At 43.0% G+C, this 22401-nt stretch overlaps 1 protein-coding gene across 5 annotated transcripts in view; it reads left to right on the top strand.

Annotated features, from left to right (window-relative positions):
• The window catches only part of IARS1 (isoleucyl-tRNA synthetase 1), a 75376-nt gene that overhangs the window by 32828 nt on the left and 20147 nt on the right, over positions 1-22401 (top strand). For 3 of the 5 annotated variants that reach the window (XM_005582243.4, XM_005582244.4, XM_065530812.2), the window contains exons 18-30: positions 1298-1381; positions 2530-2674; positions 4700-4820; positions 8134-8225; positions 9686-9763; positions 10733-10854; positions 11279-11381; positions 11630-11713; positions 14012-14186; positions 15819-15931; positions 17878-17973; positions 18875-19051; positions 20264-20369. In XM_005582243.4, the coding sequence (XP_005582300.3) occupies positions 1298-1381; positions 2530-2674; positions 4700-4820; positions 8134-8225; positions 9686-9763; positions 10733-10854; positions 11279-11381; positions 11630-11713; positions 14012-14186; positions 15819-15931; positions 17878-17973; positions 18875-19051; positions 20264-20369 (1496 nt within the window). Of the gene's footprint in view, positions 1-1297; positions 1382-2529; positions 2675-4699; positions 4821-5744; positions 5811-5898; positions 5968-8133; positions 8226-9685; positions 9764-10732; positions 10855-11278; positions 11382-11629; positions 11714-14011; positions 14187-15818; positions 15932-17877; positions 17974-18874; positions 19052-20263; positions 20370-22401 lie in introns of those variants that run through there. The other 2 variants (XR_012424896.1, XR_012424895.1) reach the window with 2 other exon arrangements.

The following is a 22401-nucleotide window of genomic DNA, read 5'->3' as shown; positions in this document are numbered from 1 at the left end:
TTATGCACATTAATGTGTATACAGCTATCACATGTGTAGGGTCTCGTATCCACCAGCATGGTCAAGTTACTGAATGAATTCAACATCAAAGGCTCACTTCCTACATTGCCTTCCCCTCCTACCTTCCCACTGTCATCCCCAATCCCTGGCAACCACTGTTTTTTTCTCCATCTCTAATTTTGTCATTTCCAGAATGTTATATAAATAGAATTATACAGTAACTAACTTGGGAGGATAGGCTTTTCTTTCTTTTTTTTGAGACAGAGTCTCACTCTGTCACTCAGGCTGGAGTGCAGTGGCACGATCTCGGCCTCCCAAGTAGCTGGGACCACAGGCATGAATCACCACACCCAGCTAATATTTTGTATTTTTGGTAGAGACAGGGTTTCACCATGTTGGCAGACTGGTCTCGAGCTCCTGAGCTCAGGTGGTCCACCTGCCTCAGCCTCCCAAAGTGCTGGGATTACAGGCATGAGCCACTGCACCCGGCTGGCTTTTGTTCAATCCACATAATTCCATTGAGATTTCAGATGTCTGCACATACCAATAGTTCATTCCTTTCCATGGATAAATAGCATTCTGTATTATGGATATGCCATGCTTTGTTTGATCATCTACCTCTTGAAGGACATCTGGGTTGCTTCTAACGTTTGGCAATTGTGAATAAAGCTGTTGTGAACAATTGTTTATAGGTTTTTATGATAATGTAAGTTTTCATTTCTCTGGAATATATTCTGACACATCTTTCTGCTTCAGTCTGCCCCGAAGCTTCCTCATGGACTTACTATGATATTCAAAAAGAAGTTTGCAAATATTAACAAAATATCTTACCATTGTACCTTAACACTGTTTGTTTGTTTGTTTGTTTGTTTGTTTTTGGAGACAGAGTCTTGCTCTGCTGCCCAGGCTAGAGTGCAGTGGCGCCATCTTGGCTCCCTGCAGTCTGCCTCCTGGGTTCAGGCAATTCTCCTGCCTCAGCCTCCCCAGTAGTGGGGATTACAAATGTGCGCCACCATGCCCAGCTAATTTCTGTATTTTTAGTAGAGACAGGGTTTCACCATTTGGCCAGAATGGTCTCGAACTCCTGACCTCAGGTGATCTGCCCACCTCAGCCTCCCAAAGTGCTGGAATTACAGGTGTGAGCCACCATGCCCGGCCTGGTAGCACTAACTTCTGTCTAAGTTACTCCTTCCCATTTCCTTTTGTATATTCCTGTTTGCAAATGATTTGTATCCTTATATCAAGGTCGTATGTGATACTGACTTACTTAATTGGCATCTCCCTTTTGTTTTACAAGTGATGGCCAAAAAATGAGTAAACGGAAAAAGAATTATCCAGATCCAGTTTCCATCATCCAGAAGTATGGTGCTGATGCCCTCAGGTACAAACCAGTGCTTTGCCTTGTGTGTATCTGTTGTTTTTTTATGTAAGCATCTCCTATACTGTTGGTCATTATTCTTAGATTTGGTTTATAGTTAGGTTTTTAGCAACATATCTCTGTTATTTGGATGTTGTGTTGGTATGGTTGTTGATTTTAAACCCCCAAAATAGTTTTCTAAATAATAAAGGCATTTTTAAACTATAGGTCTATTTGAGGAAGAGAACCTGTGTTGGGTGTTGTTGAGTTGTCCAAGTCCTCCCCAGGCTAGATGCTGATTGCCTCTGCCTTACTTTCTTTCTAGGTTCCCTGTCTTGTGGATGTTAGAATTCTCTTTCATCATTTATTTTACTTTTGTGCTTACAGAGCCATATGAGATATATCTATGCTAGAGGTAATAAAAAACTAATATTAAAAAGCTTTTGGAGAAATTAGAGCCACTGCTTGAGGTAGCTATAATCATGAAATCACACAGTGTTCAAGTTGAAAGGGACCTAGAGATCTTGTTCAGCATCCCTATGTCCTAGGCATGAGACCAATGCCCAGGCCTGTGACTCAGCACTTCCACACAGTACCTGTGTTGCCCAGGAGCCATTAGTGGAGCTCACCCCCAACTCTCCACTGTCTCTTAGACTCACCCTTGGCACCGCTGGCCATTTGGGCTGGGTAATTCTTTGTGGTGGTAATTCTTTGTAGGATGTTTAGCAGTATCCCTAAGCTCTGGCCACTAGATGTCAAGACTGTGCTGTGTGAAGGCACCTCCTTGTGAGTCCCTCTCTCTGCAAGCAGCGGATGTGCAGGTCGTGTCCATGGGAGGGAATCAGTGGCTTTTGACAAGGACCAGGCCAGCCTTCCTCTTAGTGCTGGTGTACCCCATTGGTCCTGCAGTGAGAGTGGCGTAAGATGCATTTGTGTGCTATACAGTGCCATATTTTGGTGTCAGATTATATATACCTTTTATAATTTGGTAGGTCTCTTACAGAAAGTGAGAGTGAGTTTTGTGAGTTTTAAATTGACCACTCAAAGAGTATTTATAGTTTCCCCCTTTTGTAGAAAATAGGACTGATTTTCATCTTGCTCTCTCAATATGTCAAGTAGTAATAATTGGTTTACTGTCTAAGTACCTTTTCTAATTTTTCTCCCTCTTCCAGACTGTATCTGATTAACTCCCCTGTGGTGAGAGCAGAAAACCTCCGCTTTAAAGAGGAGGGTGTGCGGGATGTCCTTAAGGATGTACTGCTCCCATGGTACAATGCCTATCGCTTCTTAATCCAGAACGTTCTGAGGCTTCAGAAGGTATGGGCTGTACAGGGCTGCACGTATACCTGCCGAGTCTCCATAGCGCTCCCTTCACCAAACTGTGAAAGACTTCAGGGCTGCTGTTCTCTGCTGCCTGATGCTGGGGTAACTTACAGCCATGGGGAGGTCATACATGCAGGTGCGGAAGGGATCTAGGGTCCGGGCTATGCCGAGACCTTGGGCCCTAGCCTGCAAAAGAGTTATGTCATATAGTTGTTTAGTCGACCAGTTTTTTAAGGCAGAGTCTCAGTCTTGTCACCCAGACTGGATTGCAGTAGCACGATCTCGGCTCACTGCAACCTCTGCCTCCTGGGTTCGGGCACTGCCTCAGGCTCCCCAGTAGCTGGGATTACAGGCACCCACCAGCATGCCTGGCTAATTTTTTGTATTTTTAGTGGAGACTTGGTTTCATCATGTTGGCCAGACTGGTCTCGAACTCCACATCTCAGGTGATCCACCCTTCTTGGCCTCCCAAAAAGGCTGGGATTACAGGCATGAGCCACTGCGCCAAGCCTAGTCAGCCAGTTCTTGATTCCAGAAACACCATGTTGAGTGAGACACCCCTCCCTTTATGGAACCAGTGGAGTGGGAATTGGGAGAGATAGTAAAGAGTCAGCTACTTTTAGAGAGACCACCCAGTGAAGGCGGAGTCACAGGCTAGCTAGGGCTGGCCACTTGAGATGGTTGGTCAGAGAAGCCCCCTCAGTGGGGTGGCATTTGGGCTAATCTGAGAGTGATAGCAGTTCTTGATGGAGTTTTCAGTGGGTTGTTAGGGTCACAAATAACAGTCATGAGATATGTGGAAGTGTACTTCAAGGGCAGTCACCTCCACACGCGGGATTACTTTCTCACCTCAGAAGCCCTTGCTCTAGAGCCACCTTCCATGCCCCACAACTGACCACTGTCAGGGGCCATCATCACCTTCATTGCACATGTTCCTATGTGGGCTTTCAAGACCTGATTTGGGGTCAGGGATCCGATACTGCACATCTGATCTCCAGCACCTTACAAGTAAAATTGCTTGTAAGTAAATAACCGTTGAATGAAAGTGAGATGTTATTCCTGCTTGAGCAGTTCAAAAAGCTGGTTGGAAAAATGAACTCTTGTTATCCCACTCCAGCAGGCAGGTCACTTCCTTCTCCTCTCCTTGGTCTCTGGTTGTTCTGCTAAAGAGGACACATCTTGTTCACCTGAGGCTCTCAGAGTAACCTTTCCCCAGGAATTGAGAAGGGCATTATCATCTTCCCCAGGATCCCAGCTTTCCTCCTCTCTGCAGCCCTGCCACCTTTCCTGCATGTGGTTCTCTGCCAAGTAGGGCCCACAGTCCTTGGGCCAGGTGCACTCTGCAGGCCTCCACTGGTGTGGGACTCAGGAATACAAGCGGGGTCAAAGCTCCCTACAGCCAGGGCCCATCTGAACATACTAGCAAGACACAGACTCCATGATCAGGGGCTTAAACCCAGAGGAAGAGTCACATTATCACTGCCCTGCCAGCCTGGTTGTGGTGCTGCCAGAGAAACAAAGCAGGACATGAGTTCTGTTTGTGGAGCAAGGACTTAAGATCAAGGAGGATTTTGCAAAGCAAAAGGAGTGGGATAGAACTTTCTGGGTAAAATGAACAGCCTTAGCATGGAAATTGTTTTCCAGTACTCATTTTCAGTTTGTGGACAATCATTCAATGCTAGACAGGTTTACTGTCCTTCCTTCCTGAGGTTTAAAGTAATAACCCTACACTTTCTGACAAGATTTTAGAATATCTCTCAATTCATAATTACTCTTTGGTGCAGAGAAGTAATGTTTTCCTAAACTGTCTTCAGTTTACTCAAAAACATGATTAATTAATTGAGGGGTTAATGTCCCACGTTGGTGCTTATCTTGAAAATATTGCTAAAAATCAGAAATTCACATTGCCAGTAGGGTCTGGGATTTTTTTATTTTTGTTTAAGTGATTTAAGAAGTTTATTTCCTCATAGTAACTTTCTTCCCAAGTGTGCAAGTATTTCATTAATTGTTCATTCCTAGGAGGAAGAAATAGAATTTCTCTACAATGAGAACACTGTTAGAGAAAGCCCCAACATTACAGACCGGTGGATCCTGTCCTTCATGCAGTCTCTCATTGGCTTCTTTGAAACTGAAATGGCAGGTGAGTCTCTCTTGGTCTGTCCTCCCAGGAATAAGGACTCTTCTCTTTGTAACTGCCCTTTTGATATTTAATAGTGGAAATATTGAGAGATACAGAAAATTAACTGTTTCCTTTTACCTCTCATATAGTTTTGTTAAGGCTTGTTAATTGTCGTGATGCCTTTGTTTCAAGACCCTGCGGACTTCTGGCCTGGTGTGGGTGGCTCACACCTGTAATCCCCAGCACTTTGGGAGGCCAAGGCAGGCAGGTCACCTGAGGTCAGAAACTTGAGACCAGCCTGGCCAACATGGCGAAACCCCGTGTCTACTAAAAATATATTTAAAAAAAAAAAAAAAGCTGGCCATGGAGGCAGGTGCCTGTAATCCCAGCTACTCAGGAGGCTGAGGCAGGAGAATTGCTTGAACCATGTGGGAGGCGGAGGCTGCAGTGAGTCGAGATTGCACCACTGCCTGGGCAACAAGAGTGAAACTCCATCTTTTTTTTAAAAAAAAAAAAAAAAGCCCTGGGGAATTCTGTGTTTAGGGGTGTCCTGGCGGTCTCAGCACTCCACAGAAGAGCTTTGGAGCTGGATAGCCATGGGTTCAGAGCCCAGCTCTACCACTTGTTCCCAATCCACAGAGTTGCCAAAAGTCTGACCATCAATTTCCTTTTTTTTTTTTAATGGATAGATAGTAGATGTATATATTTATGGGGTACAGGAGATATTTTTATATAGGCATACAGTGTGTAATAATCACATCAGGGTAAATGAGATATCCATCACCTCAAGCATTTATCATATCTTTGTGTTGCAAACATCCCAATTATACCCTTCTAGTTGTTTTTAAATGTACAAGAAATTGTTGTTGACTGTAATCACCCCATTGTGCCATCAGATGCCACTGTTACTCATTCTATCTTAACCTTCAGTTTCTTTATCTGCAGAATACCCAGTAGTGTTTGTAAGGCTTGAGTAGAGACGATTTCCATAAAGTAGCTGGCAGATAATAGGTACTCAATAAATAATACTTGTTATTAATGCATTTATAACTTATTTTTAGGTCTATTTTCTTTACTAAATAGTCCCCTTCTTTTCCAGAAAAATTAGAAAAGTCAGAAGAGCAATAATGAAATGGACATTTTGCTGTATTTCTATTAACTAACAACAGTGAGTTTGTTGGGTAATTTTACAGAGATTCAAAAAGTACGTTGCGTTGCCTTCCTTAAGGTTTGAGATAGTCACTACCGTAGGTCCAGGTGAGAAATCTGGGACACCTCAGACAATCCGTTAAAGTGGGTGGGCAGAGGCCCTGGGTCACAATGAGGGCCAAAGAGGGCAAGACAAATCCACCCTCACAGGGCCCTGTGGTTCCTGCTGCTGTTGGGCAGGAGCAGTGGCCGCCACAGACCTGGGTTTCACCATTAACCTAGATACGGTCACATGCTGCTCCCTGGAGTGGGCGGTGCTGCCCCACTTAGCACAAAAGGACTTCTAAAGGATTTATCCACCTTGTTAAACATGTGGAAGGATCACGACAGTCCAGCTGTTGCTCAAATAGACATAGATGAAGATGGAAGTGAGTGAGGCTGATTGCTGCCCTGGTGAGGGCGCTGGGAGCCCAGCACACTCTCCCCAGACATGCGCACACCTGTGTCTGCTTTTCCCTCCTGAGTGATACGAGTGGGCGGGAAATGTGGGGATTGTTGCCCGAGCCCCTTCAATATTTGGGCACCAGCTGCCATGACCTCCTGTGAAGCTGGGTCTGGAGAGTGTGCATCCTGGCTGGAGCCTGGTCTGCCTGGAAACTAGAGGTCGGCAGCCATGTTTTGTGGGTCGTGTTTAAGTCCCAGCTCTGCCAGCCTGTCAGCTTCATGTCCTCCACTCCCTCAGCAGCACTGTGGGTGTGAGAGGACTTGCCTCACAGGGTGGTGGTGGCCTGGGTAGTGGCTGCTGCTGTTATCCCCGTGTGTTGTGTGTTTATTCTTTGTATGTGGGGTTCATTTGGGTTCATTTACTCCCTCAGAGTTGAAACCAGAACATAGGAATGCCCCGTGTGTTGTGTGTTTATTCTTTGTATGTGGGGTTCATTTGGGTTCATTTACTCCCTCAGAGTTGAAACCAGAACATAGGAATGCTGAGCTTCCTGGAAGATAAAAAGTGCCGTGAACCCTAGAAATCATTTAGACAGGACTCAGTTACTGAAATCACCTGTGGAAGAAAGTGTGACCAACTAACAACTCTGGCCTGGAGCTCAGCCCACTGGCACCTGAATTCTGGTCTTTGTGAAAAGCAGCAGAGAGCAGCTCTGCCTGTTGCAACTTCTCATGTCTTAGCCTAGACCAGAAGCCTCGTTAACACTCCCTGGACTCTTTGCATTATTATAAGTTGTATTTGTTTCTAAGTGGGTTGGTCTTATTCTTTTTGTTTTTGGTGTTTGTTTTTATGCAACAAAGAGTGTTAATTAAAGGGGAGGTGAATGAGAATCCTTAAAATAAGCCATGCCTCAGACACAATTGGCTAGACACCCTTTCTTTCCTACTTGATCTCTGAGTTTCTCAGGGAACCCTTCAAATCCTCCTAATGCCTCAAGACCTTCACTCCCTCTGTTGCTGTTTTTACTCAACTGTTTTAATGTTTAGAAGGCCAGTTCTGTTTTATTCATAGCCTGTGTCAGAGTTTCTCAGCTGCCGCACTGTGGACAGTTTGGGCCAGATCATCCTCTGTGGTGGGGCTGTGCTGTGCATTGTAACTGAGGAGCATCCCTGGGGTCCACCCATTAGATTCCAGTAGCACCATGCTACCCTCCAAGTTGTGACATGCAAACTGTTTCTCCAGACATTGACAAATGTTTCCCGCAGGGCAAAAGTGCTATTGTTTGAGAATCACTGGCCTGTGCTGTGCCTCTTAACATCTGATTTGTGCTTTTCGACTTTTAGTTGAAGTACAGTGTAATACAATGGAAAGAAGTTGGGCATTGTTGATGCTGTCAAATTGCACAACTCCGTGTAAATGGCACTTCCTACAGTTGTGTAGTGGACAGCCTTGGACTTTGATCCACACATACTGGAATTTTTGCCTTTTCTCACTGACCAGTGGGAATTCGCATGTGACTCACATGGTGGTTTTTTTGTGTGCACCCCTAAACACCCTGACTGCCGTGTAGCACATCCTCAAACAGTCTTTATGTGATTGCTTCATTTTGGTTCTTTTCTCCTTAGTAAGTAGAGGCCCTTGGATGGAAGGAGCTGCCCATTCTTTGTTGTATCCAGCCCTCTCCCCACCGCAGATGCCTGGTAACCCACTTGCTGCCTGATTGACTTGTCTTACTTTTAGCTTATAGGCTTTATACTGTGGTGCCTCGCCTGGTCAAGTTTGTGGATATTCTGACCAATTGGTATGTTAGAATGAACCGCAGAAGATTGAAGGTAAGTGCAGACTATTGTTGGGAAAAGCAAAAAGTGTATGAAGTTTGAAAGTAGAAGAAATATGAGAATAGCCAGAAGGGAGAGGAACATTTTCAAATGCTCTCAGTTTTTGAAGCTTTGTTTTTCTTTTCCTTTTACATTGCATTTTAACTGTATTTGTCGTTTGAGGGATAGGGATCTATAAGTTCTAAAAGTCATTTGCATTATTTTCACAACGCAATTATGTACATGTTATATTGGAGGGAGAATGTCAGGGCACAAACAGGACTACACCAAGCAGACCTCTTAAAATTCAAAATAAAATCATGCAAATATTTTATAAAAATATTGGCAGATACGACTTTAATATTGAGAGGGGTACTTCCTTTTACCACAAGGGAGTCAGTTATTTGCTCTGTACAGAACTCCTATAGCTGTTGGGGGTTTGGGATGAGCAGAGCATAGGTCCTGGTCTCAGGACTTAAGCCAGGTACGTAAATAACAATGATGCATAGTAGAGAGAGTGAGGTGTCTTTACTGTAGGCCCAGTGAAGGCTCCCACTACCCATTAGATATGTCTTTCTTTTTCTTTTTTTTTTTTTTTTTTTTTTTGAGATGGAGTTTCACTCTTGTCACCCAGGCTGGAGTGCAGTGGCATGATCTCGGCCTACTGCAACCTCCGCCTCCCGGGTTCAAACGATTCTCCTGCCTCAACCTTGTGAGTAGCTGGGACTACAGGCTCCTGCCACCACGCCTGGCTAATTTTTGTATTTTTAGCAGAGACAGGATTTCACCATGTTGGCCAGGCTGGTCTCAGACTTCTGACCTCAGGTGATCCACTGGCCTCAGCCTCTCAAAGTACTGGTATTACAGATGTGAACCACTGTGCCTGGCCAGTCATGTCTTAAAATGCATTAATAAAAGCCTGTAACACAACTGTAATTTCATTTTTGCACAGATGTATCTCGAAGGACATATGCTAAGATGCTTACAGTAGTTGTCTCTGGATCACTTAGTTATGGTTGAAATTTTTTTATTATCTTTGTTGTTCCTACAATGAATTGGTATTTTTTTTTTTAAAATACACAGTGTATACTTTTTTAATATAAGAAATCTTATTTAAAGGTACTTTAAAGTTTTCAGTTAGCAATTGTTTCTGTCTGTTGTGGGTAGATCCATTCTACCTTCAGCTTTCGGGTCCTGCAGTTAGGCTTTGCTTTCCTATCAGCTCACCTCAGGTGGGGATAGTCAGTGGAACAGCAGGTGCACATCCTGGCCAGGCCTCCTGCACTGCCCTGCAGGGCCACCCTGATGGCACCGACCCTAGATGGCCTGTGGTCGTGGCCCTTTCTCCTTTCTCTGTCTCTTGTCCTGTCTGTATGCTGCATGCTCTTTGAAGATTGCCTCTTTTTAATAAACTTATTTTTTTAATGATAAACACTTTAGTAGTTTAATGTTTATGTCTGCTTTTTATTCATTAGGGTGAAAATGGGATGGAGGATTGTGTCATGGCCCTAGAAACCTTGTTTAGTGTCCTGCTTTCTCTTTGCAGACTTATGGTAAGATGATTGCCTTCTTTCTAGTACCCTTTGGCCTATGGGCTGCCTTCGGCACCCACTTGCTGCAGTATCCTCTGTTTATATCTATCCTGTATTATTCTGCCAAAAATAGAAATGTAAGTTTTATAACACCTTATAGCTCTAGTTCCTTTTCAGAAATCTTGTTAGCTTTATACATGTTAAGTAAGGACTAAGAAATACTAGATTCTTTCTTAAAATCTCTGGCAGTACAATATATGTCAGGGCCCTTGGCTCTAGAATGAGGATCTACAGTTCAAAGTAAGACATAGCTCATCTTAATGTGGATTGCCATAATTGTGAGTAACGGGGAGGTTCTTCAGCTAATACCTGTCTGAGTAAATATATATATATATATATATCACAAACGATACTTTAACTTAGCATTGAGAGGAAGACATGCAAGTAGTAGTTTGATATATGTTCCTATCAGGTCAGATATTAGTTAAATAATATAAAAGTGAAACGGCTCCAACTTTAGTTCTTTTTATCCTGTTTCTGCTACTCCATGTTATAAGACTCCTATTTATTCCTTAACCGAACGAAAATCTGCTTTGTACAAAGTCCTGTGCCTGGTGCTCTCCATGGCTGATCTCATCACCTTCATCCTGTGAAGCAGGGGATATTTTCCCCAGTTTACAGATGAGGTTTCTGAGGTTTGGGACAGTCAGTCCTCTGTGCATATTGACTTGGCTGATACATCATTAGGTGCTCCTCTTTCTGTTTTAGACATCCTTCAGAATTCTAGAGGTGCTTTGGGTTTTTCTAGCTATAGTCCTGCAGCTATGCTTCAGGGATATGAGGCCATTTCTCATTCACAGAGCATGTTTTGTAGCCTCATGCCCCTTTTGGTGCATATTACTGTGTCATTCTCTAACATGTTTAGTTGTTTCTGAGTATAAATGAGATAAGTTGTTGATGACTGACATGATGTCCTGTGTGTTCATACAGGCTCCCTACACACCTTTTCTCACTGAATTGATGTACCAGAATCTAAAGGTGCTGATTGACCCTGTTTCTGTTCAGGACAAGGACACACTCAGCATCCACTACCTCATGCTGCCCCGTGTTCGGTAGGAATCAAATAGAAATAAGCCTCACCTGTGCCAAGGAGGGGAGACTTGCTCAGACATGTTGGGGAGAGGAGGCATTTCCCTGCTTCAGCTCCATCTGTGCCTTGCCTCCCACCCCAGCTGACATGAAATCCTCAGGCTGCAGGATGGGGCCCACTTTGGTACATGGTAGCAGGGATGCTTGGTGTGGAACCCCTTTGTAGAGCTGCAGCAGGTGGGGTGTGGGCATGACCCATGGGGGCCCCTTTGGGAGGTGCTGGGTGCTGAGCGGCAGGTACTGCACCGCCCTTCCCCCGGTGCTTCACCAGGAGGGCCTAGCCACCCTTCTCTAGCCTGACCCTCTTCCTCTTTTATGCATGCCTAGTACCTTCAGTTTTCTCCTTTTAAATCTAATCTCTTTCATATTCCTACCTCTACCACTCAGAGAAGAATTGATTGACAGGAAAACAGAGAGTGCAATGTCTCAGATGCAGTCTGTGATTGAACTTGGAAGAGTGATCAGGGACCGAAAAACCATTCCCATAAAGGTTTGAAATTTTACTTCTATTTTACATGGCACAGACCTGAATAATTAAGTCTTTGGAATGCTTTCTTAATATAGAGAGCTTCCACCAATGGCCTTCTTCCTTTTCTGCAGTGAGAGTGTGAATGACTTAGTACTAGCCCAGCCTGACTAGTCTAGAGCTTGAGATTCAAATAAACATTTAATATTCCATTTTTCTTCAGTTTAGAGGACTGGCTCCTGAGTGAACTTTCCCCTCCCTTTTCCTCCTAGTATCCTTTGAAAGAAATCGTGGTTATCCATCAAGATCCAGAAGCTCTTAAAGATATCAAGTCTTTGGAGAAGTATATCATTGAGGTAAGGTAGATGATTTGTCTGTTTTTGGTACAGAAAGACTTAGAACATTATTTTGATGAAAAATCCTCAAAGTACATAATGACCGTATAATTTATTTTTATTAGTATATTCATAACAAATGTAATAATCCATGATATTTTACACTGTGTTTGGAATCAACATAAATTTGTTATAATTCTTTTAAAAATATTTCAAGATCAATGAATTTCTTTACCTATCATCTGTCATCTTCATTCACTTCCCTGAAGTTCTCTTCTGTTCTGTTCTTCTCTGTTCTGTCCTTTCCTTCTCCTCCTTTTCCTTCTCCTTTACTTTTCTTTCGACAGAGTCTCTCACTCTGTCACCCAGGCTGGAGTGCAGTGGTGCCTTACCACAACCTCCACCTCCTGGGTTCAAGCAATTCTCCTGTCTCAGCCTCCCAAGTAGCTGGGATTACAGGCACTCACCACCACGCCCAGCTAACTTTTGTATTTTTAGTAGAGAATGGGGTTTTATCATGTTGGCCAGGCTAGTCTCAAACTCCTGACCTCAAGTGATCTGCCCGCCTCGGCCTCCCAAAGTGCTGGGATTACAGGCATTAGCCACTGTGCCTGGCCTTCTGAAGTACTTTTTGATAACTACCAAAGAAACTTTGTTCCTCCAAATTATGCAAGTGACAAGTGACCTCGCATGTAAAAGTCGAAGCACTAGCATAGTGAGCCTCTCTCCACCCCATCTCTCCCTGGAGTCTCACTTCCTGGCTACTTCATGATTGATTTAATTACTCTCCTGTTGTTTGAAGTTTAGGTTTCTGATTACAAACAAAAGCTCTGTGTGTATATATATGCATGTATCAGTGTGTGGATATTGGATAGATTCCAGAAGTGGAGTTTTGGGGTCAAAGTTTAGATTATAGTGTCAGTTGTTTTCCTAAACATTTTTATTCCATGATATTTTAAAACATCTTTATTCCATGATGTTTTAAAAACAAATATGTTTTACCTTATCTTCTTTGTGATGATACAAAACAAGTATTTTTTAAAATTTCATTGTTTATTCTTTTCACAGGTAATACTTAAAATCATTATTGTAGAAAATGTTAATTTCTATATTTGGTTTTCAGTTGCTTGAAAATTCCAGAGAATATTAGAAACCAAAAGTTAGATTGTAAATTCTGAAATTAGTATCTGTGGATATGCATAAAATATAATTTTTTTTTTTTTTTTGAGACAAGAGTCTCGCTCTGTCACCCAGGCTGGAGTGCAGTGATGTGATCTTGGCTCACTACAGCCTCCATCTCCTGGGCTCGGGTAATCCTCCCACCTCAGCCTCCCAAATGGCTGCGATTAGGCATAATAGTACAGGCTTTTGTAGAAATGGAGTTTCGCCATGTTGCCCGGGCTGGTCTCTAACTCCTGAGCTCAAGTGATCCTCTCACCTCAGCCTCCCGAAGTGCTAGGATTACAGGTTTTCACCACCACATCCAGCTGAAAATTTTAAAAATTAATTACTTCACTTAAAATGAGATTAATTAATGTAGCCAAATATCATGGCAAAACTAACCATTCCGTATTAATTGCTTCAAGCCATTGTTCTCATTTTCCCATCTGCTGCTGCACCATCACCATCCCTGCCGCCTCAGTAATCCTCAGTAGCATGACGGAAGCATGAAGCGTTCTGTTTAACTGATCTTCCGCTTAGTTGAGAGTTAACCCTGTGGTTCTCTGAAATTGCTTGCACAGAGGTTACCTCTGAGGGCTGAAGTTTATATTTCTGGTTCTGGAGTCCTTTTTCTGTTAGGCTCAACTGTCTTGATAGATCTTCATAACAAGCATTTTCTTCTTACCATACAAGTCACTGCTTTTTTTAGAACTGTACAACCATACCACAGTTGTAGAACATTTTCATCATCCCAGAAAGAAACCCAGTATTCATTAGCATTCACACACCATTTTCCCCTCAATATCTGACCATTTCCCGTCATCCACGGACCTATTTGCTGTCTCTGGATTTGCCTTCTCTGAACATTTCATATAAGTGGAATCATACAATTTGTAATATTTATGTCTGGCATATTTCACCTAGCATAATGTTTCACATTAATTTGTGTAGTAGCATGTATGAGTGCTTTGGTCCTTCATATTGCCAAATATTCTATTGCATGTGTATGCCGCATTTTGTTTATCCATTCACAGTTGATGGACACTTGAGGTGTTCTTACTTTCTGGCTCTTAGGAATAATGCTACTCTGGACATATGTTTTTGTGTAACATATGTTTCCATTTTTCAGTTTTGTTTCCTCTTGTGCACTAACTGTAGGAATTGAATGTTCGAAAAGTTACACTGTCTACAGATAAAAACAAGTATGGCATTCGACTAAGGGCAGAACCAGATCACATGGTCCTGGGGAAGCGTCTGAAGGGAGCCTTTAAGGCAGTGATGACGTCCATCAAGCAGTTGAGCAATGAGGAACTGGAGCAATTCCAGAAGACTGGTAGGTGTCTACATAGGCAAGGGCACCATTCATGTCCTCAGGCTGAGGGATATTTTTTAGGCTACTGTTTGACTTTTAATATCACTCACATCCTTTCCTTTTCTCTTTTGTTTTCTCTTTTCTTTTCTTCTCTTTTCTTCTCTTTCTTCTCTTTTCTCTCTTCTCTCCTCTTGACAGAATCTCACTCTGTCATCTAGCCTGGAGTGCAGTGGCACGATCTCAGCTCACTGCAACCTCTGCCTCCCATGTTCAGGTGATTCTCCTACCTCAGCCTCCCAAGTAGCTGGGATTACCAAGAGATGAGAGCATAAGAGGAGAAAGTATTTGCCTATGCCTTTCCTGATACTGTTGACAGCTTGTGCACTATCACGCCTGGCTAATTGTTGTATTTTTAGTCGAAAAAGGGTTTTGCCATGTTGGCCAGGCTGGTCTCTAACTCCTGACCCCAGGTGATCCACCCACCTTGGCCCCCCAAAGTGCTGGGATTACAGGTGTGCGCCACTGCGCCCGGCCATCCTTTTCTTAAATAAAACTTTTCTGTTGATAAAAATGTTTATTATAAATAATTCTTACTGTTTAGAAAGAAAACAGCTGGGCACACTTAGCCGGGTGTGGTAGTATGCGCCTGCCATCCCAGTTACTCTGGAGGCTGAAGTGGGAGGATCCCTGGAGCCTAGGATGATTTTGTCCTTACTCTCATGATGCTTGCTGACATTGAAGATTTGGGAAAATAATTATGGTTTTGATAATTATTATAAAGGGAAAGTGTAGGGTAATATAAAAACAGTGTGTGGGGTACCTAGCCAAATGATGGGATTAGGAAAGGGAAATCAGCCCCATCTTGCCACCCCTATACCCCTATATATTAAAATAACAGTGTTACGAGCCTTCAAGTCACAAATCTAAATTGTTTCACCAGAAAGCCAAAGCATCAAAAATTCCTGAGATAAACCTTATTTGAAATTGAAAGCCTAGTTTCTGAGTGGACGGTTCTGCACTGATGGAAAACAGGATCATTTTCAGAACACAGTGACAAAGTAAACATAAAAATGACACCCTGGTTCTCAGAGCCCAAGAAGGTCATCATCAGTGACGACAGTGGGCCTCCCTATCGGCAGGGGTGTTGTCATCAGCAGCTGTGCACATTTCTGCCTCCCTGGACAGGCGTGATGCTCAGTACTGCACACTGCCCGTCTCATTTTAGCCTCCCCACACCTTGCTCAGCAGGTACCAGAACACCATGTCATGCAACCAGCAAATAGTGGACCTGAGTTCACTTTCTCTGTAAAGACTGTGTTTTCTTCATTATGTCCTGCTGCTCTGTGTATGGTGAGCATTTGTTGCCTCTTGGTGCCTTCTCTTAGCTTTGTCATGTCTTTGGACCTGAGAATTTATATAAAACAGTAGATACTGGTGATGACTTAACTGTCTTCAAGGTAACATAGTGTAATCTAAAGAAAGTTTGTCCTATCTTGGCTACAACCATGACATGAGTCAGAGGGAAATGATCTCTTGAAGCCTCTGTGGCTTTGCTGTTGTGAAATTTTCATCAAAAAGGGACATAATACATAGGTAGTGGGGCAGCTTGAAGAGGAGGGGAAGCTGATTAACAGTGTAGCGGCTTCTCCATAGGGACCATTGTTGTGGAAGGCCATGAATTGCATGATGAAGACATCCGCCTCATGTACACCTTTGATCAGGCCACAGGTGGGACTGCGCAGTTTGAAGCACACTCAGATGCTCAGGTATTTTTCTGTTTCCTAGAACATTTCTTTACCAAGAGATGAGAGCCTAAGAGGAGAAAGTATTTGCCTATGCCTTTCCTGATTGCATTGACAGCTTGTGTCAGGGTAAAAATAAACCAGTTACGTGGTTTAGATTGGCTTTGCTAAACTAATATATTATTATACCCTTAACATATGCATTTGTTTAATGAATACATAAGCATTTTGTGATTTCTACATGTAATTGTCCCAAGTGTGGGCTTACACAAAAATGAACCCTTTAAGACGAGTCAGTCAAGGACACCTGAAATTAAGCCAGTTCTTAGTATTCTACCTGGTAAGTTATCTGGTAGAAATAAGTACACAGAGGGCTACTATCCAGAAATTGGTATAGAGGGAAAGTGGTCAGGGAACACTCCTTGAAGAGAATATACAGGCTGTTTTAGATTCCGGGGTCATTATTTTTTGCCATGTTGGAGAAGAGGCTATCGCTTTGCAGTCATGACCACACATCCCCAGTCAGCATAGTTGTTAAGATCTCACATGTGGGTTTGGGGATATTGCAGGGGTCCCTCTGTGCTTAGCATACCATGTGCAGGGGAAGGTAGAGCAGCACCTCCATAAAGGAAAGCCGAGCTCCTCAGTCCTTTACCCAGGCGCTTAAGTTAGATGTGTACAGAACTCTACATGGGAAGACAGTGGCAAGGAGTCAGAGGTATCATAGCTGGGAAAGAAGGCAGGGGAAGGCAAGAAGGGGGTTTCTAAACACTGACAGTGGGCAGTTCTTCCTTGTTACAGCAGATGTTAGGGGCCTGAAAAGTTGTCCACACTTACAAAAGTGTCATCATGTGATGTTTCTTGACATGGTTTACATGTTGTAGTGGCCCTGCACTGACTGGAGTTTTGAGTTTATCATCCATTTCATTACCTCTGATGCCTTTGTGAAGTGAGTCATTTCCTTTTTTTTTTTTTTGGAAACAGAGTCTCACTCTGTTTCCCACGCTGGAGTGCAGTGGCGTGGTCTCGGATCACTACAACCTCTGCCTCCCAGGCTCACGCTATTCTTCCGCCTCAGCCCCCCGAGTAGCTGGGACTACAGGCATCCGCCACCACACCCGGCTAACTTTTTTTATTTTTAGTAGAGACAGGGTTTCACCATGTTAGCCAGGATGGCCTCGACTTCCTGACCTCGTGATTCACCAGCCTTGGCCTCCCAAAGTGCTGGGATTACAGGCGTGAGCCATTGCGCCTGGCCGAGTCATTTCTTCTCTGTTTGCTCAAAGGTAAATGAGATGAGGCCTAATGTACAAGTCTTTTGTAGAGTGTATTTTACTCTGCAATGTGCTATGTAACAGAAGTGGTACTGTCATTATTGCTACATCATAATCAACAACCTTCAGCGTAGATGAGATAGAAACTTTAACCTTAGCAAAAATATGGCAGTTTAAGTCATAAAAAGTTTCGTGGTCCATCGTATAATTTGTTTTGAGTCATTCTGACAAACCTGAAGATCACAGGGGTCATGGTATAAGAAAGTCACTTGGAGTTGACTGCTCTGAGGCGTTTGATCCATTTTTTGTGGCCTGAAAAGCTGTGCTGCTCCAAGGGCTTCATGATTATTGATCTTACTTATTAGAAGAGTTGATACTATTTCTTCGATGGTCAAAAAGCAGAGTCATGTTAGGGGACTCTGATAAGAGGTGGTCCCAGGGCATCTCCTGTGAGCAGTGCCCTACAAAAAAAAGAAGAAACAAAAACCTGCACACCTTTCTCCAGAAATGGAGGACTAGCTGATTATGAAGAAGTACCTGAATGATAAACTAGATTAATTTTATTGCTTTTGCTCATTTGTGTGAAAGAATAGTGCTGCATTATAGACTTTCAAGATTTAAATAACATTTTGCTGAATTGGGAAGAAGTGTTTCTCCTTATTTGATTGTCATGGTGTGCACTGTTCATCCCCACAGGCTTTGGTCCTCTTAGATGTCACTCCTGACCAGTCAATGGTAGATGAAGGAATGGCTCGGGAAGTCATCAATCGCATACAGAAACTTCGCAAAAAGGTTAGTCAGTCAGTTAAGAATAAGCTACCGTTTTAGCTTTTTGTTTGTTTTGGTTGTTGGGGGAAGATAGGAGAGGCAGGTAGTACAAGCCATAGTGATCAGTGCATGACAGTCGCTAATCTATAGTCATTTGGAGTGCATTCTGCAGGAAAGGCACTCCTCTTCCTCTCCCCATGTGTTCACTCCCAAATTGTAGCTTTCAGCCAGCCTGTGCATTTTCCCATCCTTTATTTATTTATTTATTTTTTTTGGTCTCCGTTGGGCTTCTACAAAACAGCCCCTGTGGCTGGGGCAGAAGGTAATCAGAGGTGATAGTATCTTTGCAGAAGGGCAGAGGTGTAGTCAGCATAGACAGGCTTCTAGCTTAGGGGAGGTTCCCGGATCTGGACAGAGTTGCGTAGTTTTTCCTTATTAGAGAGCTGAGGAATATGCACAGAGCTCATCCTGGAGAGCAGAGGGGCTGGAAAGCCCCTGCTAGTGAGAGAATCATGAATTTCTTGCCCTGCAGAGGGCAGTGACAGCTACCATACAGCTTTTTTCCCAGACAGTTCAGGGTCTGAGGAAGCTGTTCCAGCAGGTAAGTGGGTGCTTATGATCTCTGAATCAGTTCAGAGCTTTGTAAGTGGGTTCTAAATTATTTCTTGGTTTCAACATTCATGAGGTACTGATTGTGCTAGGAAAAGAAACATGCCCTGTCCCCAAAGAGTGGTGAAAAGGACACAAAGCTAATCGTATACTGCAGTGCAGTTAGTCTTACAGATCACCCAGCAGGCAGGGAAGGGTGACTGCCCTTCTGTGATGATTCAGCATGGGATCCGTAGCCCTTGTTCTACAGTACCTTCCTTCAGTTCTGATTAATAGAATGTACTTCCCTTTTAAGATTTTCTGTGTGTGCTTTCAGTGCAGTCTGGTTCCAACTGATGAAATCACAGTGTACTATAAAGCGAAGTCGGAAGGAAGATACCTGAATAATGTTATTGAAAGCCACACAGAGTTCATATTTGCCACCATAAAGGCTCCCTTGAAACCCTATCCAGTTTCTCCATCAGATAAAGTCCTTATTCAAGAAAAAACACAGGTGAGTCCTGAGCTCCATTGAACTGCTAAAGAGTTTCAGATTAGGTTTGACTTGACGTGCTCATGTGCTGATATTCTGTCCCACAGTAGAGATTGGCACAGCTCTCAGTCGTGAAGTATTGCTCTGGACAGTAGTGGGGAGAGTCAGAGAGTGGAAGCCCAGAAAAGATGGAGCAGGGAAGGAAGACAGAACTGTTTTCTCAACAGTTCTCTTGAGGAACGTAGCCAGGAGGGTACATGAGCTTTGCCTGGAAATAAAATGGCTATGTGAGCCTGTTTTTTCTAAAACTAGGAAAGGCAGTGTGTGGATTCTGGTAATTATCATTAAAAGTAAACAGCAATTGGCTTGAGAAACATTTAACTCTTCTGGTAGTGGGTTCTCCATAAAAGTACAGTACCAAAAAAGAAAAATCACAGTAGCATTTCTGTTGTTACATCTAGGAATTTTAGATATACTTATGAAAGTATGATATTAAAGGTAGGGAAGATACTGGCTTATAACTTAGAAGTAGATCATTTAGGCTGGGCACAGTGGCTCACACCTGTAATCCCAGTTCTTCGGGAGGCCAAGTTGGGCAGATCGCTTGAGGTCAAGAGTGCGAGACCAGCCTGGGTGAAAGATGGTGAAACCCCATCTCTACTAAAAATGCAAAAATTAGCTGGGCATGGTGGTGCATGCCTATATTCCCAGCTACTCGGGAGGCTGAGGCAGAAGAATCACTTGAACACAGGAGGTGGGGGTTGCAGTGAGCCGAGATCGCATCACTGCGCTCCAGCCTGGATGACAGAGCAAGACCCTGACTCAAAAAAAAAAAAAAAAAAAGTTGATCATTTAAAGTGTATCTCAGTCACTTATTTAATCATTTTCTCCTGTCTCATTCTATGAGACAAGCAGGACAAGACAAGGAGGGGCTGACGGTGGCTGTTTATTTTTTCAGTGAGACGAGTTGCAGAGTAGTTTCATTTTCTATTTTGCATATTGTGTAATTATTTGACTTGGTTTAGTGAGCATATATTTTTAAGAGACCAGGATAAAAAGAGAAGAAAAATGGGATATAAATTGTAGCTTTTGATACTTTGAGTAATGAGATTGAATATGTTATGAGTTGTATACAGCTCTTGTTGTTACTGAGAAGTCACTGTGTCACGTGATGGTGTGGCACATTGCAGTCAGATGTCACAGTTACTCAGTCATATGTTCTCATGTGCTTAGTTGAAGGGATCTGAACTGGAAATTACACTCACCAGAGGATCTTCCCTTCCTGGTCCTGCTTGTGCATATGTCAATCTTAACATTTGTGCAAATGGCAGTGAACAAGGTAAGAGTAAATTCCATAATTTGTATGACTTTTTTTTAGTTATATTTATGGATGTGAAAAAACAACCCAAAAAACTTATGGATGTTTTTAAGGGAATTGGAAGAATTATTTAATCATATTTAATAGGTAACTTTTTCTTCTTAATTGTCATCAAAATGAATTCACTAGGCGAGATGCAGTGGCTCATGCCTGTAATCCTACCACTTGTGGAAGCCAAGGTGAGAGGATTGCTTGAGGCCAAGAGTTCAACACTAACCTGGCCAACATAATAAGACCCTGCCTCAATTTAAAAAAAAAAACAGCCAGGTGCGGTGGCTCTCACCTGTAATCCCAGCACTTTGGAAGGCCGAGGCGAGTGGATTACTCAGGAGTTCAAGACCTGATCAACATGGTGAAACCCCGTCTCTACTAAAAATACAAAAATTAGCCAGACATGGTGGCAGGTACCTGTAATCCCAGCTACTCGAGAGGCTAAAGCATGAGAATTTCTTGAACCTGGGAGGTGGAGGTTGCAGTGAGCTGAGATCACACCATTGCACTCCAGCCTGGGTGACAAAGCAAGACTTGTCTCACCAAAGAAAAAAGAAAGAAAAATGAATCCACTAAAGTAAATGATTGGACTTACGCTTGTGGAAGCATGAAGCCGATATAGTTTTCCCTATTCCTCCTGCTAAATACATCTAAACAGCCTGGACAGTATAGATAAAAACAAGCAGAAGAAGACTCACAGATGTAAGGAAGAAAGCAGACCAGCTGAGGACCTTGTAAGCAACTGACCTAAAAGTAGTAAGTTCTGGGTTTTCTTTTCTGCCTCTTATACTCAAACTTGGAACTTAAGAAGCTGGCAACCTGGAAGTGTCAAGTACAGACCCAAAAAAGCCTCAACAAAAATTCTGCTCCCTTGACAAAGGATCAAGAGATGGGCAGCCTAGCAAGACAGAAAATTTTGAAACAGTAACTGCTCTACTCTAGCCAGATACCATAGAAAAAACTATGGCCCTACCACCACCCACATCAGCAAAGGCCAAGTGGGGAGCCTGGACTTCACCCTTGCCAAGCTAAAGACCCCTCCCCTGTCACAGGGGTATCAGAGAAGACAAAGTAGAGAGCTAGGACTTTCATTCTAGTGGGGGGCAGCAATGAGCCCCTCTGCCTGGCGGCATCAGTGGAGGCCACATGGAAAGCCTAGATTTCCATCCCTTCTGGGCAGTAACAAGGCATCCCTCCCATTTACAAATGCGTGGCAGCAATGAGGCCACATACCACCAGCACCTCCTCTGCAGTGTCAGTTAAGGTATGTGTGAAACAGTTAAGGGCGTGGTGGCGGCGCCTGTAATCTCAGCTACTCAGGAGGCTGAGACAGGAGAATCGCTTGAACCCGGGAGGCGGAGGTTGCAGTGAGCCAAGATCGTGCTCCTGTACTCCAGACTGGGTGACAGAGTGAGACTCTGTCTCAGAAAAACAAACAGAACAAATAAAAGATTGGCAGGTTGTTAAAAACACACTCGCCAAGTATATGCTGTCTATGAGAAACTTCAAATATAATGATACAGGTGAGTTGAAAGTAAAAGGGTAGAAAAATACTATGCAAACATTAATCAAAAGAAGCAGGAATGGTCATGTTTGTATTAGATGAAACAGACTTCAGAGCAAAGAAAATTACCAGGGGCATTAAATAATGATAGAAGTGTCAGTACACAAAGAAAACAGTGATCCTAAATTTATATGCATCTAACAAAAGAGCTACAAAATATATGAAATAAAAAGATACAGACATTAAAGGAGAAATAGACAAATCTGTAACTATAGTTGGAGACTTCAGCGTACGTTTTTCAGTAATCACCTCACCCAAAAATAGCAGAATATAAATTATAAAATATAAATTATTTTCGAGCTCTCACAGAACTTTGCTAAGATACATTGTAACCTGGGCCATAAAACAAACCCCAACCAATTAATACAGTTGAAACCAGTGTGTTCTCTGACCACAGTAGAATCAAACTATTAATTAGTAATAGAATAATAAAAGGAA

The sequence above is a fragment of the Macaca fascicularis genome, chromosome 15 (genome assembly GCF_037993035.2).
Source record: "Macaca fascicularis isolate 582-1 chromosome 15, T2T-MFA8v1.1".
Lineage (NCBI taxonomy): Eukaryota > Metazoa > Chordata > Mammalia > Primates > Cercopithecidae > Macaca > Macaca fascicularis.
Note: the sequence above shows the minus strand (reverse complement) of the source record. Positions and strands in the feature narration are given on the sequence as shown.